Source organism: Armigeres subalbatus, chromosome 3 (assembly GCF_024139115.2).
Source record: "Armigeres subalbatus isolate Guangzhou_Male chromosome 3, GZ_Asu_2, whole genome shotgun sequence".
Classification (NCBI taxonomy): Eukaryota; Metazoa; Arthropoda; class Insecta; order Diptera; family Culicidae; genus Armigeres; species Armigeres subalbatus.
The window spans coordinates 203,469,620-203,487,391 of record NC_085141.1 but is presented as its reverse complement, the minus strand read 5'-3'; the positions used below and the strand labels follow the sequence as shown (position 1 = coordinate 203,487,391).

Here is a 17,772-nt window from a genome sequence, read left to right as displayed (position 1 = left end):
AAGAAAATTTAATGTATGAGGATTGGCATCAAGTTTATATTTATCATGATATTTTTTATCATAAATTGCGTAATCTGAATTCTATATACTCCCAACAATGCCGAACAAGCACGTTACCAACAGCACAGTGGTAGCCTCGCATTTTCTTTCACTATACCGAAGATGAAACCATTTTCCACAATGAATTTTCATGCACATGCGCCATAATTTTCCAATTATGATAAAAAGGAAAACTTCCTACGCGAAACGTCACAGTCCTTCTTCAGTGCGCGAGGAAACCAAACCTCATATGTATCAGTGAAAAAAGCTTAATTTATTTAAATTAGTCAGTAGGGAGAAGTCAATTTTATTACTTGAAAAAAGTTCAGCTCAATCGATTATTAATGAATAATTGCAATGTGTTAGCAGTTGGAAATTTATTTCAAAATTATTCGCGTGGATGAAGCAAATTTTAAGAAATTTTTAAGCTCATCTCAATCCTATCAGTGCAGATTTTTATTATTTTTACTTGCCTGCATATCCAATCAGATCTGAATAAGTGTCCTAAAAAGGAATATCTGTGCAAAAATTACACCATGTCGAGAGCGCATTGGTTTGCAATTTGTAATATCCTTTTTGCGTCACTACCTCTAGCAGTACTTGGCATCGATCTCAGTCGTCTTTATGGACATATGCCTCCGGTCTCAAAAAGGAGTGGTAAGTGCGTTTTTCATTCAACTTTGATATTTCATCAACAAAAAAAGCGAGAAGGCAGACAAGATTTCCAATTAAGATTATGCATTATGTGCGAGAGAACGCGCTTGTTATGTGCCTCTTCGAGCATTGTCAAATTTCTGTTTTACATAAATGTGTACTGAAATAATTTTAATGATTATGAGTTATACATATAGTCCTTAGTTGTTGGAATAATATAGAGGAAAACTAGATAGATGGAATGTGTATGTCCTGATGAAATCTGTTTTCATCTTCCGTGAATGTGTGTATTTTTTCGAACATTAATCTTTGAATAGCACAATGTGGAAATGGTAAGAAATTTAACTCCCAGTCGTTTCACCTTAAATCAGAAGTGTGGGTGGATAACGAGAGTAAGAGAGAAACGCAAACAAAGTTGAAAATCTGTTGAATGCATATCGCTCTCATCTCGACAACAAAATTAATGTTGCGTGTCCCACCACCAATGGGAGATTCGCTTTTTTCATTCAGGCGCACTGACGTCCTTCACCTTTTAATTGATCTGTTGATTCTTGTGAAAACTCTTGATTGTCAACATATTAGACCGAATGAAAATTTAAAAAATCAATTTTCAAAAAACTAAAACTCGAATAAAAAATTATAATAGTCACAATTTGAGTCATCATTGTCGAAAAGGTTTTAAAAAAGTATTCATTTGTGATTTACCCAACATCATACGTCCTTGCATATTGCCTTATGATTTCTTCCGTGGTCGTATACGAATTATTTTTTAAGTTTTTCCAAGACTATATATTCTTATACAAATTTATCCGGGTGATCCTTCATATTGAATTTATGGAAGCATTCTTGTGTGAAGATATTCCTGTAGGAAAGCTGGTGGGAATCTGGAAGGAAAGGAACCCAGAAGGAATAACTGGGATTTAGAAAAGTTTAAAACTATATAATAATAAATAAAATTTTACTACGTCGGGTCTTCAATAAGCCTTGCAAGCAAAGGCGCATGATTGCCAATTCGTAAATGGTGAGTTCTTTTCTCGATCAGTTCCAGCATGTTTTCCAGTGGGAAACATTCTCGACTCCCTGGTCATAATGAATCCATTGTGCTTGCCACACAAAAAAATGCAAATGCAATAGCGGGCATAGAAAAGCTTTCAACTGAGGAAATGCTTATAATGCTCTATATATAGTATTATGTTGAAAAGCTGACCAAATTCTATTTGGAATGTGGAGCCATTGTAGATGAAGAAGACTACTTTTAGCAACGTCCGGTGAGAACTCCACGTGTTTATGAAGTCGCTATACATTATAGATAGCAGAATCTATTTATGGATGAGCAATAGCATGGTTGGGTTCGTTTTCAGACCGTGTACCAGGAGCATATGACATCACACCCCTTAATATTTCCTTTGAAATCGCGACGTCATGCTCGTTTGGAAACACGTTTGACAGTTCGTTTGGAGACAGAGGATTTAGCTTCGCTCATCTATATATTCCACTATCTATACTATTCATAAAATAGAAACCCGGAATGACGGGGCGCTATTCTGATATACATTCGAGACGGGGCGATATAATAAGAACAGCGATAAGTACTCCCGTGTCGGTGTTCTAACGGCGAAAAAGTTTATGCGCGAAGATGTATTAAATCGGTAAATGATCAATTATTGAATAGCCTATTCAGATAATGCCATTTTCATTTTCATTTAGTCTACATCTAAACAGATAACACTGCATCAACAATTTGACGCTACAAAACATGGTTCGAGGCCGCATCTCTCCATCCTCGAATACGCCCCACGCTCGTCAAGTCGTTTTGCACCTGATCTGCCCATCTCGCTCGCTGCGCTCCACGCCATCTCGTACCTGCCGGATCGGAAGCGAACACCATTTTTGCATGGTTGCTGTTCGGCATTCTTGCAACATACCCTGCCCATCGTACCCTTCCGGCTTTAGCTACCTTCTGGATACTGGGTTCGCCCTATAGTTGGGCGAGCTCGTGGTTCATTCTTCGCTGCGACACACCGTCTTCTTGCACAGCACCAAAGATGGTCCTAAGCACCCGTCTCTCGAATACTCGAAGTGCTTGCAAGTCCTCCTCGAGCATTGTCCATGTTTCATGGCCGTAGAGGACAACCGGTCTTATAAGCGTCTTGTACATGACACATTTGGTGCGGTGGCGAATCTTTTTTGACCGTAGTTTCTTCTGGAGCCCGTAGAAGGCCCGACTTCCACAGATGATCCGCCTTCGTATTTCACGACTAACATTGTTATCAGCCGTTAGCAAGGATCCGAGGTAGACGAATTCCTCGACCACCTCGAAAGAATCCCCGTCTATCGTAACACTGCTCCCAGGCGGGCCCTGTCGCGTTCGGTTCTGCCCATAAGCATGTTCTTTGTCGCATTCACCACCAGTCCAATTTTTGTTGCTTCACGTTTCAGGCGTTTGTACAGTTCTGCCACCTTTGCAAATGTTCGGCCGACAATGTCCATGTCATCCGCGAAACAAATAAATTGGCTGGGTCTGTTTAAAATCGTACCCCAGCTGTTACACCCGGCTCTCCGCATGACACCATTGTGGGGAATAAAATGAGTCGGAAAAAAGCATTCGAACTAGCGCAATGTTGAACAACAGGCACGAAAGTCCATCACCTTGTCTTAGTCCCCGGCGCGATTCGAACGAACTGGAGTGTTCGCCCTGAATCTTCACGCAGTTTTGCACACCATCCACCGTTGCTTTGGTCAGTCTGGTAAGCTTCCCAGGGAAGGTGTTCTCGTCCATAATTTTCCATAGCCATTTATTATTATAAAATTGAATGTATGGAAATTGGCATAAAGTACAATCTGAATCCAGTTTTCTGCGAGTGGTAATTTTAAGTTTAGACAGGGCAAGCGAATTGAACAAGTCGCTCGAATTGAATGCGAATTGAACGTCTAAAAATTTTCGATCAATTCACTTGAACGAAAAGAAAGTTGTTGAATTCTTGTCCTGTCAAAACGTAACATAATGGCCGCCAGCTTGCCTGCGGGTTCGTCTCTGGTTTGACGTTTATGGAGGTCAACTGCACCCACTGTTCCGAGTATATTGATCAATCTAAGGCCTGAATTCACTTCATCAGCATCTTCACCAGGCTTGAATTCACTTCATCAGCACCGCCATCACATCACAATGCTCCGAACGGTGGGTGCAGTTGATCTCCACAAACGTCGAATCAGAGACTAACCGCAGGCAAGCTGGCGACCATTGCCGCTCGCGGAAAACTGGATACTTAGAGGCTATATAATTTCCAAAACGAACTTTAGATAGAAGACCCTGGGAATCCATGGTGTCATGGTACCACCTCAACAAAATTTAGCTGATGGCTATATTTCGTAGAAACACTTTTTGTAACATAACGTAACATTGATTGTCTAGCTCGACACAAGTATTGTTTGCTTCTGACAATTGGTACCTGGCATTTCGTCAGGTAATATTTGAAAGCTGTTTATGCCCACCATTACATGAATATGTATCTTTTTTTTTACTCATTTCGTTTATTTTACAGGCTCAGATGTTTACAATAAAACTCTACGGAGCCAAAAGCTCATAAACAATTAAATTTTATTCTGAAGTTTTTTCTGATGTGCTGTGAGAAGCATTCCTGCGAGAGGTTTTCTTCGGTGGCGACCGGTCTATGGAACCTGCCGTAGTTAGATCTAGTCGCTGATTCGCCAATCGTGATTATTTTTTTCTCCTCCTCCTTTCGCAATGCGTTTACACAGTCTGTGTAGCCCATTACTCCTTTCTTCACAAACCAGATCCGATCAGTTTTATTTTTGAAACTCATTGTTTCCGCCATCTTCTCGCGTTCGAACATATAATCCGGGATGGACACAGTTGTCGACTCAGTGTCTAACTCAACTACATCCTCTTCGATTACCTAATTTTTTATTATTTCTACTGACGATTGCTCCGGTGCTGTCCGTTCAAATCCGATCACCACTCCGGAGTATGTTCGGTTTTGTCCATCTCTGCTTTTCCCTACTTGCTTGCCATGATCCTGGTTTTCCCGACTTCTATTCTTCCATTGTGGGCACAAGTCCTTCCGATGGCCTTCCTCTCGACATATGAAGCATTTATTTCGAAGCTCTTGGTAAAATATTCTGCCGGTCCAATTTAGTACTTCAAGCGACGGTGGAACTTCCTTCTGAACATCCAGATATACCCCTCGCAAACCAGTAAACATATGATCCAATCCTAAGTTGGGCGGAAATCTTTCCTGGATCACGCGCTCTGCTTTTCCGTATTCCACCAGACACGACAATAACTCACTGTCCGGTAATTCAGGTGGTAAGTCAAATACACGGATGTAGTGGACATTACTGCCTGCGATCACCATATTTACTTCAACTGTCTTTCCACTAGAATAATGAAACTTTTTTGGTTCCACATTCTTCTTCAATGCACCCTGCATTGCATCCATTGTAACAAATTCAACAAACAGTGATCTGTCCATTGCTGTTTTGTAAACAGTTTCCATAGATGATACATCCACATCTAATTGCCGCACAAACCCAGCGATCTCAACCCAGCTCGGCCGGGGAGCAGAAACAGGGAAACGAAATTGAACCGTATTCACTATCATTTCGCACCCTATTATCTACCGCGACAAGCAGACAAAGCAAAAAAAAAACTAAACTGATCGGTATCCACAACGGTTGCCGTAGTCCGAAAACAATCTGCTGCTAGACGTCCACGATTGACGAAAGCAGAATAACAACTGAGCGTGAATATGTATCTTGTGTGGTACGATACCCAGGGAGTTGAGAATGTTTCCCACCCGAAAACATCCTAGACTGGATCAAGAATTGAACACGACATCTCCGGATTGGCAATTCTACGTCTTTGCTCTGAAGGCTAACTAGAGACCCTGTATTGAAATTACTATTTGATTATTTTCCTTTTCCAGAAGCCTGTCATCCATATGAACCGTTCAAGTGCCCAGGGGATGGAAATTGTATTTCTATTCAATATCTGTGCGACGGAGCACCTGACTGCTCGGACGGTTACGATGAGGACATGAGGCTTTGTACGGCAGGTAAACATTCATCAAGAGCTCTTTGTTATCCAGAGTATGTTACTCATGTTTTCACTTTCCAGCAAAACGGCCACCAGTTGAGGAAACTGCATCATTTTTACAAAGCTTATTAGCTTCGCATGGACCGAACTACCTAGAAAAACTGTTCGGTAGTAAAGCACGGGATGCACTGGCACCTCTGGGAGGTGTGGAAAAAGTGGCAATAGCTCTCAGTGAGTCACAGACCATAGAAGATTTCGGAGCTGCATTGCATTTAATGAGGTAAGCTTTCAATTTTTGACGAGAAAAGTCAATTACCGTGTAGTCCACAAACCCATTTTCTTTGACCTTATCGTAGTACCTCAGTATTGCACCGTATAAGTTTTCTTATATTTAGTCTTTTCAAAATCACCTCGTGTCTTTTCGACGTATCGGGATAGCGGCGTTAGAAAGACGCACATGTATGCTCGATTTCATTTGATGCAAAGATGAGGGGAATGGAGGGGGTATACTCATTTAATTGTTTTATTATGTTGTACTATAGTCATTATGAGATTTTTCCACCCAACTTGCTTACTTTAATTTCATTTGTTTTTTTATTTTGAAATTGTACTTGTGTCATAGACACAGACGACTATGTCAGTGATTGATTTTCGATAAATATGTCAGAAAACACGGTGATACATTGCCTCAAACTTCATCACGTGTAGTTTTATAAACGGGTTTATTTTTGTCTTATGCACCATAAAATATAGATATGTTTGCTAGTCAAAACAAAAAGGTTTCAAGGATGTTGCTGCAAAATTGATGTACGCACTACCCTACCGAAGTAGGGACACTCCCCATGCCAATTAGCGCTCACTGGGCTCCTGTGCACTTTGAGCGGCACACGGTTGCTTTGATAGGGCCTGCTTGCGGACACATGTAGCTTTTTGTATAGGTGTAACAGAGCCCACTACCAAACTCCACCACGTCCTAGACAGGCCCCTAACTCGCAAATGCCGTGGGGTCGTAAAGCTCTGGACATAGTCCCTGCTGCCCCGATGACATATTCATCCGTGTTTCCTTCTCGGATCGGAATGAATGATATAATATATTCATGGGTTCAAAGTATAGATAAATATACATTGACTATGATAACAGTGCCGTCAAGTGTCAAAATTGGAACAGAATCATCTGTCAGTATGTGTGTGTGGGTGTGTGTTTTTTTACAAGGGAGAATGCATTTACGCACTTCCCAACAAACAACGACAAGCTACAAATAAGCATCTAGGTTGAATTATTGTTTATTAGTGATCTTCATAGCTGAATAAAATGGATGCTGAATAATTTGCTAGACAGATTTCATTTCAGCATTTAATCTAACTAATATTCGACATGGCCTATTTATTTGTTTACTACCTTTATTTGAAGTTGAACTTACGTTTTCGTTTTATCACATTTCAGCACATTGGGGAAGTTTAACAATGTACTGAACTAATGATTTTTAAAGCTCTCTGTTCGACTATGATGTGATGCGCTGAAAGGGTGGTCGAATTGAGTTTGAATAGTAAGTTAATAAGCAGGCATTAGACATCCTTCTTAACCTTTGTCCTTCTTAACCATTGGATTTCACATTTATCTGATCTATCGCACAGTGGAAAAAAAACATGCTTTTTCAGTTTGAGAGAAAATCTGGATTCTAGATTTGGGAAATTTGATTTATCCAGTATTTTGCGCTCGATAATGGCGGCCGAGTGAGTGTTCTTTTGACATTCAAGAGGTAGAAAATATTTACATATTTCAATTACAGTAGGCCTTGATTCATTGAAAAACATTGGCACTCACCCGGTATCAACAAATAAACAAATGTTAAGTATTTCTTCTATGTTGTACAAGGATTTGGTACTTTTTTCATCCTTTTTTATAATATTCTCTTTTCTAGGAATGAAACCACAAGAAATTGACAAATCAATGGTGATTATAATATGTTTTTCTAAGGGAAAAGAAATTTGAAACCGGACACCTGCGTGAGGCGATAGCCAGGTAGTATCAGGCTGGGTTCACAACGCTGGATGCATTAAAATAAACTCCGTTTCCCCTATCCAATCGCCTCCGGCCCCCAATCAAGCAATACTTTAAAAGGGGACTTTTAAGCATTACGCTCAATGATCTGCGTGCACACTGCACATCGACACATCTTGTACTCTCCCCTTTCCCACTGACTGTGCGCAATAACATTCCGACAGATACTGCCACAATACTCCTCAAGCAGAGCGGCGGAAGTATCCTTACTGCTGACTGACACTTACTGATCCTTAGACCTGTTACAATTGACATGCTACGAACCATTAATAACTGCATAAAGCCATTGTGCTGATATTTGTCACGGGATTCATTAGAGGGGTTTCTATCACTAATTACCTACATAAGGTCAAATTTGGCCTTTTTCAACCTTACAGTGAGGTCCTTAAGCCTTAAGTCAGTCAGGATACTTTCGCCGCTCTGCTTGTGGAATATTAGGGCACAGATGCTGCCAGAACGTTATTGTGCACAGTCAGTGGGAAAGGTGAGAGTATAAGAGATGTCGATGTTCACGTAAAGCATTGAGCGCAAGTGTAAGTATTGCTTGATTGGGGGCCGGCGCCGCGGCTTGTCTTGTTGATTGACTTGTTGCTTCATTCCTAGAAAATAATGAAATTTACCAAAAAATACGAGAAAGGCAAAATTACCAAATGGTGGAATAACGTAAAATAAATACCTGACATTTGTTTGTTTGTTGATACCGGATGAGTGCCAATGATTTTCAATGAATCAAGGCCTACTGCGATTGAAATATGTAAATATTTTCTACCTCTTGAATGTCAAAAAGGCACTCACTCGGCCGCCATTATCGAGCGCAAAATACTGGATAGAAAAATAAAGATTTATTTTCAAGACATGCTTTTTATTTTCGTGATTTATTAAAGTGTCGGAGATTATAACGAACAAAACTGCTGGAGCAATAAAAAAAATCATGCATTCATGCTGAACTAATTTTTTACTAACTAACGAAATTTACTAAAAGGCGGACATAACGCCGTTGAATAACATCGGGAAATTATTGAATCTTTGATGTGTGGAATCCCAATATTATCCCATGGATTAGCATTTGACAATCATATCGCAACCGATTATCAAGAGATTCTGAGGAAGGCCGAATATACATTGATTTTATTTTCATAAGTTCATAAATAGCATTGTGGACGGATTTTATTTTATCGTTTATCGACATTTTTTATACGTATTTTTCCTAGTGTGCGATGATTATGACTGGCTGAACAATGGTTGAAATAAAAATCTTGTACAGTTATTAACAAACTGTAGTTTAACAGATCGACTTATTGAATAAGAGTCCAATTATGATTCATATTCAGCAATAAGATTATTTATGTTATGCATTGAGTGAGCCATATCTAACAAATCAAGGATGGCGCGGATGACAACGTTACCGGCGGATGATCAAATGACAGCAGTTCGAGACCCGATTTAGGTAAATTTTAAAATGATTATATGAAAATAGCAATTGCTTCAAAATACGTTCATTGGAGATCTTACTGATGTTACCTTCTATGCGTTATTATTTTCGAATTCACATGTAGCTGAATTGAGGCTTAGTAAAATGCTTATTGAAGGTTTAACGAATCAGTTAATAAAGTTGTTTTTCAAAATGAGGTGTTATAGTTGTATAACTTCGCCAAAATTGTGTGAACAAAGCTTGGACAGAAGTTGTGATAAGAAATAGTACAGACATAATTCAACACAGCGCTGAATTAAATCATCACACTGATGTTAGTTCAACTAGTGAATGTTTGTTGGGTTGCTTAATAGTTGACAAGCTACCACACGGAAGTGTACTGGAGTGTCAGACTTGACCAGTTAAGATAATACCGACCAAACTCCCTGGGCTGTGCCAGTTGTTTCTCCCAGGAACTGCCTCCGAGCATTACTCCTGGGGGATAGGCTACTATATAGGTACTTATTGTACTCGATCATTCAGACAAGCACTCATCCCTTATGAGGCTTACTTGGGTGCTTTCTCTAACACACCCTCTGACACGCTCTGGCACGCTCTGACACAATATGAGTCTTAAGCCCCAAACACAATGTCAGCGGAAAGGCAACGGAAACGGCAAATTTGACAGTTAGCCCATATATTTTCTGTCAAATTTGCAGTTTCCGTTGCCGTTCCGCTGACATTGTGTTTGAGGCTTTAGTTGGATGCTCATGAAGCCGGTTAATAGCAAGACACACAGCTATCAAATTCTTGCATATACAGTGTAATCTTCATGTACACTTGCACCCCCGAACGACTCCCAGTAACATTAACTTGATTGTGTGCGTAATCAACTCAAGCAACATCATATGTGTTCCTTCACGTTTGAAGCAAGAAGACACATCAAAGTAAATAGCAGCTTCTGTTCAGAATATTCCGAAGCACAAACTTAGTCATTTTGAAGAAAATTCGTTTGCATGGATTCACGCTCTAGCACACCAATTTTAGACTTATTTGGGTGCACACCCTGCCACTCTACCTAACACACGCTTTGACACACCATGTGGAACTTACTTAGGGTCTCACTTCTGACATGCCATGGGAGACTGATTTAGGGCTGCGAAATGGTGAGTTGACATCTAGGAAGGAACGACCTACACAGCTCTGGTCCTCACAAGTTCCAATCTCACGCTTCCACGGGTCTTCCGATGACAATTGACCGCCAGCTAAGGGTTGCGTACTTAGCTGGTAGCGCAGCCTGGGCACTGTTGTCCTTCTGACATCAGCTAGAGTGAGTGGGTGCGACCAAGGGGACCATCGTCTCTAACCCCTAATCCCAAGGCGTTAAGCGACCCGTGCCGAGGGGATGCATGGCCAGGGGGGTGAAATAATGAGCTAGACCTTTAACGGAGCCTGTGGGGTACCTGGGCACCCTCCACAGTAATTGTCCCTTACCGCGTCATGCTGGACTCTGGCGAGGTGGACCTCTTTTCCCGAGCAACTCGTGGGACCAAAATGGAAAACCAAGTCAATTCTTCAATTAGTGGTAGTAGTGTAGGCGACAACCCCTTCGCAAGAGGTGGGTTGTTCAGGTCTCCGCCTGGGAGGCTAGAAGCAATAGTCGGCAGCTCGGTGCGCAGTGCCAGCGTGGGTCACTTAACCATCTCCCAGGCTACGCCGGTAGAGGTTATAGACGGCCCATGGCTTGTGAAGGCGATGAACCGCAAACGCGATGGGCTTTCGGCCTTCGAGGTGGCGACGGATCAGCTGGACGCCATCATCGACTTTGCGTCATCGAAGCATAATATCAGTAAGGACCTCAAGAGGAGCTTGCAGAAACTTTGAAAGTCGATGCTGGACGTCAAGCTGGAGAGGGCGGTCGGGACGGCCAAGTGTAAACCCGTGAAATCCGTGGAGTCGAGGTCTACCCAGACTGAGGCCCAAGGATTCGCGGACTCGGGCAAAGTTGAATCGACCGAGTGCGTGCCAGCGAAGACGGTGGTATCAAAGTCTACCCAGACTGAGGCTCAAGTATTTGCGGGCACGTCGAGGGTGACTGCTCCAACGGAGCAGACACAAAAACGGAGGAGACAGCCTCCAGGGGATGAGCTCCCTGGGAGCCGCTCCAAAACGCGAAGGGTTACTACCCCGTACAAGGGTAGTGGGGCTGGGAAGCTGAACCCCGGCCAGGTACCTCCAAAACCGGGGGAGGAAGGACCTGGAAAGGTCCGTCCACCCACGAAAGACGGTGGTAAGGGGGATAACGCCTCCTGGACCCTGGTCAAGAACAAGAGGAAACCGAAGACGTCAAGGGCCGAAAAGAAGGCCCCGGCGAATGAGGGTAGCAAAAAGTCTATGGTAGGCGCCAATCGCTCCAGGGGCGATTCCCTAGTCATCAAAACGGACGAGGCTAAGTACTCGGACGTCTTGAAGGCGATGAGGAGTGACGTCAAGCTCGGTGAAATCGGCGCCGACGTACGTTGAATAAGACGTACCCGGATGGGCGAGATGATCCTCGAGCTGAAGCGGGACGTCTCGCAAAAGGGCGCCGCCTACAAGAAGTTGGTGGAGGAAGTCCTTGGCGAGACGGTCAAGATGCGATGGAGGTGAATCTAAGGGTTAAAGACCTGGACGAGATCACCGAAGTCGAAGAGCTCGTCACGGCACTGCGCCGACAGTGTGAAGTGGAGACGCCCACCGCAGCTGGTCGGCTACGGAAAGGTCCGGCAGGGACGCAGGTAGCATTGGTTCGGAAATCTGCAGCGGACGCCTCCAAGGTAGTCAAGTTAGGGAGCGTCAAGGTGGGATGGTCATATACGAGCAACCCGAACTTTGCTTCAAGTGCCTGGAACCGGGGCACAAGCAATGGGACTGCAAAGGCCCTGACAGAAGCAATCTCTGCCGACGCTGCGGATTGGAGGGACATAAGGCACAATGCTGCACGAACCTTCCCAATAGTTTGATTTGTTCCAGCAAAGCTGTGAACAGCAAGCACCCCATGGGGGGTTCGATGTGCCCGGCGTTTAAGCGTGCTGCAAAATCACAGTGCAGGTAACGCAGCTGGCTTGCTCGGCCTGATAGAAAATATATGGGCTAACTGTCAAATCTGGCGTTTCCGTCGCCGGTCCGCTTATTGCGTGGGGGCCTTAAGGCTATCTTACACCTCGGGAAAATTTTCCGCCGGATTTTGGTCCCCGTGCATTTTAAAAGGGGCCTGGATTTTGATTTTCCGTGCCCAACTCCAGAAAACATCGCATACGTAAAAACACATGGGAAAAATTCCGCGGACCAAATTCCCGAGGTGTGAAGCTACCTTTAAGCCGCTGTAACATTGACTTCTCAACTTCCCATTACTCACTTCTCATTTTTAACTAGTCATTTCTTTTTTTTCACTTCTCACTACTTACTCCTCACTGGTAGAGATGTCGCAAATTAATCGATTACTTCGATTAATCGATTAATCGTTGTGATAATCGATTAATTTTGAATCGATTACTTCCCAACGATTAATCGGTTCAATAATTGACAAGAATTGAGAGTAACCGATTAGTTACTAATCGATTAATCGGGATTTTTCGACAACGCTTAGATATCGATTACTTCGATTAATCAATTCATCGTTGTGATAATCGATTACTATTCAATGATGAATCGATTCAATAATCGATCAGAATCGAGAGTAATTGATTAATCGAAATTTTACGACATCCCTACTCACTGGCTTCTTTTCATATAATAAATCATTTCCGCAAGTATTCCCATCAGATTCCGCATTTCCCGTGCGGAATGAATTTATGCCGAATTGTTTCCCCCGCACGGGATCTGCATGTGAGGAGATGGGAATTTTACCGGTACAGTTTTCCCCGCAATTGGGTTTACACTTCTGGAAAAAAAAGTGATTTTGGGTAGAGTAGAGTGGGGCAAGAGTGCGCGTGGGGTAAGAGTACGTTTTCGATTTTTTAAAGTAATAAAAAAAAGATAAACTAGCAGCACTGCATCAGTTTGACAGGTATTCTGGCCAACTATTATCATGTGTAATTGTAAACGATTTGAATAAATAACAAGGGAGATATGGAGTTAGATAACTTTTTGGTCATTTTGCTAAAAATAGTTGGATTTCCGCAACTAGTATTTCATTACCAAATATACGTTCAATCAGGTGAACATTATACCATTTCGATAACCTATTGTATAGAGTACTTTATGGTACAGAACACCAATCCGGTTGGTTTTCCAAGAAGTCAAAACCATTACTTGAATAATTTTTGGGACTGTGGGGTAAAAGTACGCAGGAACCGGTGGGGCAAGAGTACGCATATGAATCTTCAAGTTATGATGTCAAACCCGTATCTCCGGCCGAAATAAGACTTCTTCCAAAGCGTAAAGATCCACAACTAAAAAAAGGGACAGAATTTGAAATTATCACAAGTTTTTAGGATAAGTTGAAGTAATTTGGTGTTAGAAAGGACTTAGCGAACAAAGCACTGAAGCGAAATAATGAAATTGTATTAGGACTTGTTGTACACCTAAACATAGCACGAAAACACAATTTCATCTAAATGATAATTTCATTTAATCAAAAGAAACATTCATAAATTACGCAACGTTTAGCTGGGAGGGGTTGCGAGATGTGTGAGGATCCATATAATTTTTAGAGGATTCATATAAATAGTGTGATGGGTGGGAGGGGTGATGAAATATCCAAATTTTACGTTACGTGATTGATGGACTTTCTTTAAGGAAAATGCCTTTGTGTACGCCACGCGTAACCTGATATATATTTTCACCTCTGTAGTTTTTTGTATATATAAAAAACAATGGTTTTTCGTATGAAAGTGCACATTTTAGGACCCCCTCGCTCTTTAAGAGTTACGTAATCTTTAAACATTCCCTAATATATGCTCATTAAACATCAATTGAATGTTATTAACTCTTATTTGTGTTAATATATACTTAAAGCACATGATTGGATAAATGCGTACTCTTACCCCACCCGATGCGCACTTTTACCCCACCGGTGGGGTAAGAGTGCGTTTTTCACTTGTCTTGCAATAAGGGTTCTACTAAAACGAATCTCAATAATTTCAATATTTGTCGTACACCTGAAGGAAGGAAGAAAGGAAGAGTATATGAATCATCGACACTGATTTGATATGCAGAAGCTTGCTTCATAAGGGCCACATGATCGATTGAAAACTAAGTGCGTACTCTTGCCCCACTCTACTCTACAAGAGGACAAGAAAATTATTCCAAGACTATCTTTGATAAAGACAATAATCGCCGATTGTTTTTAACGAAGGAGAACAAAAGAAAACCTATGATGATTCAAATGGATGATTCAACTCATCCATGAGCTTTTAGGTGCTGAGTTGGGTGCGTTTGAACTCACGCTTGATTTGAATCATCCATGAGTTTTGAGATTTTGAGTTTTTACCAACACTGGCAATCGGTACGGTACTCATTTCAAGATTCTTGTTTTTTTTTAAACTAGTTCATTGATTTGGTAGGCTCAGTCGTGTGTGGTACTTTGCGGAGCTGCTCCAAGATTCTTGTACCATAGTACTTATACCACCAGTGTGTCATTATAGTATAATGAACACTAAAGGGCTGAGCAGAATGGATACGTTTGCTTACGTTTTGACAGTTTTCCCTTAGTAAAACTGTCAAAACGCACGCAAACGTATCCATTCTGCTCAGCTATTAAGCCACACTAAGCTGCGAGGCGGCAATGTTCCAGTGGGGATGTAATGTCAATGAAGAAGAAGAAGATTTATGAAGAATGTATCAAGTCGATAAAATGTAAATATTTAATAATATTAACGGTCCAGTATTTATGAAAAGTTAAATTCAAGTCGATAAAATTAAAATACTTGATAATATAAACTTTTCATATCGAGAATCGTGCTAAAATTCAAAGCATTTAATATTCTAATTATATCCCTTTTTAGGTCTGACTTGGAGCACTTGAGATCCGTGTTCATGGCGGTGGAAAACGGTGATTTAGGAATGCTTAAATCGATAGGCATCAAGGATTCCGAACTCGGCGACGTCAAGTTTTTCCTCGAAAAATTAGTCAATACAGGCTTTCTCGATTGAGTGGCACCAGAATCATATTCGCCATATTATTATTCAGTTCCTCTGCAGCCCCAGTTCTACTCCTATTTGGGATCTTCATACGAAGGGTATAACTACTAATATGGAGATTTGCAAATGGTTTTACATCTAAAGCCAGTTATGTGGTTCTGAAATACTGACTGACACAAATAGTTTCCTAACCACGTATCTGCCTTTGTAAATTCATGTTTATTTTTATATTGTTTAATTTTTATTTTAATATTTGATTTAACAGGGTTTCTTTATATCTTAAAAAAGCAAATATTGTTCATAAATATACATGTTCGCATATCTATATTTATACAATTCTCTAAACTAGATAAAAGTTGTCAAATACTGTGCACACATTTAGTTGAACTTCATCAGCAGAAACGTCCATATTATAGTGCTTAAATTGAACGAAAATCGCAAGAAATTAATGATAAATAATGGATTGATACATCTTATGGAAAGAGTGACGTGGAGTTTCAGTAAGCTCATCTTTATAATAGCTTTGAGCTACAGGGAAAATATATTGATATTATTTTCTTTGGTATAGGCTATTAAACGAAACATATCAGCTCTACTGCAATAGACTTTAGACTTTTAATATGAGCTAAGCTTTGCAACGAAATTTAATTTCCAGGTCTACAAAAGGAACTCCATTTAACATGCAATCCCAAACTCAAACAAATCTGAAGGAGTTGTGTACCTTATTCTAGAACATAAATAAACAAAAACAAAACAGTTGTGCAATCAACCCATGCCACATATATTAACTCGTATTTACAAAACATTCCTACCCTTTTATGACAGACAAAAATATTTTAGGAAAATAACCTGAAGGACGAGTGAAATTTGGAATCAATCAAATGAATAAAAAAATGTTGTGCAGAAATGCAGCATAGCAGGAGAACAACCCAATATCTTATGAGAGACCACTAATAGAAAAAAAATCACAAGCAGACATATCGATCGTTCATCTTATGAAAGCAACAAAGAACAAAATCAATGTTGCTGCGTAATGTACCATGAAAAGTTCTATTCACGTTCGAATACATTCTAGATGTTTTGCACGAACAACTAGATGTCAAACATATCTAATGGTAATGGACATTGTTTAGTTTCACTTTACCTTTATATCACACGTACACGAAACAGACAGAACTATTGTGAAATCATGTTTTCTAGAATTTTGAAAAAAAAAATTGTTTCATATGCTTCAGAGAAGTATTATTTTTGAGCAATGGAATCTTGAATTCGAGTAATAATTTACTAATACTGAAAACAGTCCGCAGAGAAGCATATCAAATACATATCAAATTTGCAAAGCAAATGAACTGTTTAAAAATCATAGGCAATATGTATCGTACTGTTTTATTGATAAACTTTATATTGAGTTGGATATAAGAAAGAAAACTTTGCAAGCAATATTTTCATTAACATTGTATTATTGAAACACTTTTAATTGTTCCAATGTGCCACGAATTAGACTAGAAATTCATATCCCTGATACATATATTTAATTTCGTTTATTCCGTTCTCATACAATTATCCAAAGTTAGGGCAATCATCTTCGTGCATAACTCACTCCATTTCGCAACTATTATAACGGCACAGACTGTCTATAGCAACATGCACAATCTATCTTTGTATACTATCCAGAGCTTAACTTCGAACGTAAACGATAACTATTTTAAATATATTTCAAAAATATCTACCCTGTATTACTCATCTACTTTCGTTGACTAAATTGATATTATTTAAACATTAAACCCTTGCTGCATATATGTTTACATTTCAAATTGACATGAAGCTAATATCTTTTTTGTAAAAGCTTTATAACAATTATGTTTTATTGTGCAATCATGTGCAATGAAACATAGATAAAATCTATGGGAATATAATTTACGGCCTGAAAACACTTCATATATTATAAGTCTTATTTTCTCTTAGCGACATGTCTTTTAGATTTATTTATTTGTAGAAATATCAGAGAAATTCATTCCTTAATAAATCTTTTGCGACAATACCAAGCTTTTTACTCCTCCATACACGTAAATATAAAAACCTTGGCAAAAATTCATTTGAAAAAGCTACCCAACTGACAATTTTTTAGTGCTATAAGTTTCATCACAGAGAACAGACATATAAGTCCATTCTCAATCGTGTGTAAGGAATTTACCGGGCGTTTTGAAACGCAACACAAGTGGCAATCTCATGGAGGCGCTGGCATCGCATAGTACCTCTCATCAAGAAGCTGTCAAAATTTTAGGCGCCACCACCCAACCCATATGTAATATTTCTTTCTCACACTAACGCAAGCGATTTCTCTGCCATTATGGAGCGCATGGTTTGTGTTGTGATTGGGGAAGATCCATTAATTACGTAGCGCCAAAACGATCATGTATGATACCA

At 40.3% G+C, this 17,772-nt stretch overlaps 1 protein-coding gene across 1 annotated transcript; it reads left to right on the top strand.

Moving 5' to 3' along the window:
• The first annotated feature begins 254 nt into the window (after positions 1-254).
• On the top strand, positions 255-17,315 carry LOC134223966 (IDLSRF-like peptide). The gene is made up of 4 exons (XM_062703184.1): positions 255-696; positions 5,640-5,768; positions 5,831-6,029; positions 15,210-17,315. Exons 1-4 carry the CDS (start codon positions 576-578, stop codon positions 15,355-15,357), a joined length of 597 nt encoding a protein of 198 aa, XP_062559168.1. The 5' UTR covers positions 255-575; the 3' UTR covers positions 15,358-17,315.
• The last annotated feature ends 457 nt before the right edge of the window (positions 17,316-17,772 follow it).

What these genes read in the sequence shown, in the direction of transcription:
- LOC134223966 (XM_062703184.1), top strand. Translation starts at nt 576, where the DNA reads ATGTCGAGAGCGCATTGGTTTGCAATTTGTAATATCCTTTTTGCGTCA. An exon ending in TCCGGTCTCAAAAAGGAGTG is followed by an intron (nt 697 to 5,639) that starts GTAAGTGCGTTT and finishes TTCCTTTTCCAG; the next exon opens with AAGCCTGTCATCCATATGAA. An exon ending in CATGAGGCTTTGTACGGCAG is followed by an intron (nt 5,769 to 5,830) that starts GTAAACATTCAT and finishes TTCACTTTCCAG; the next exon opens with CAAAACGGCCACCAGTTGAG.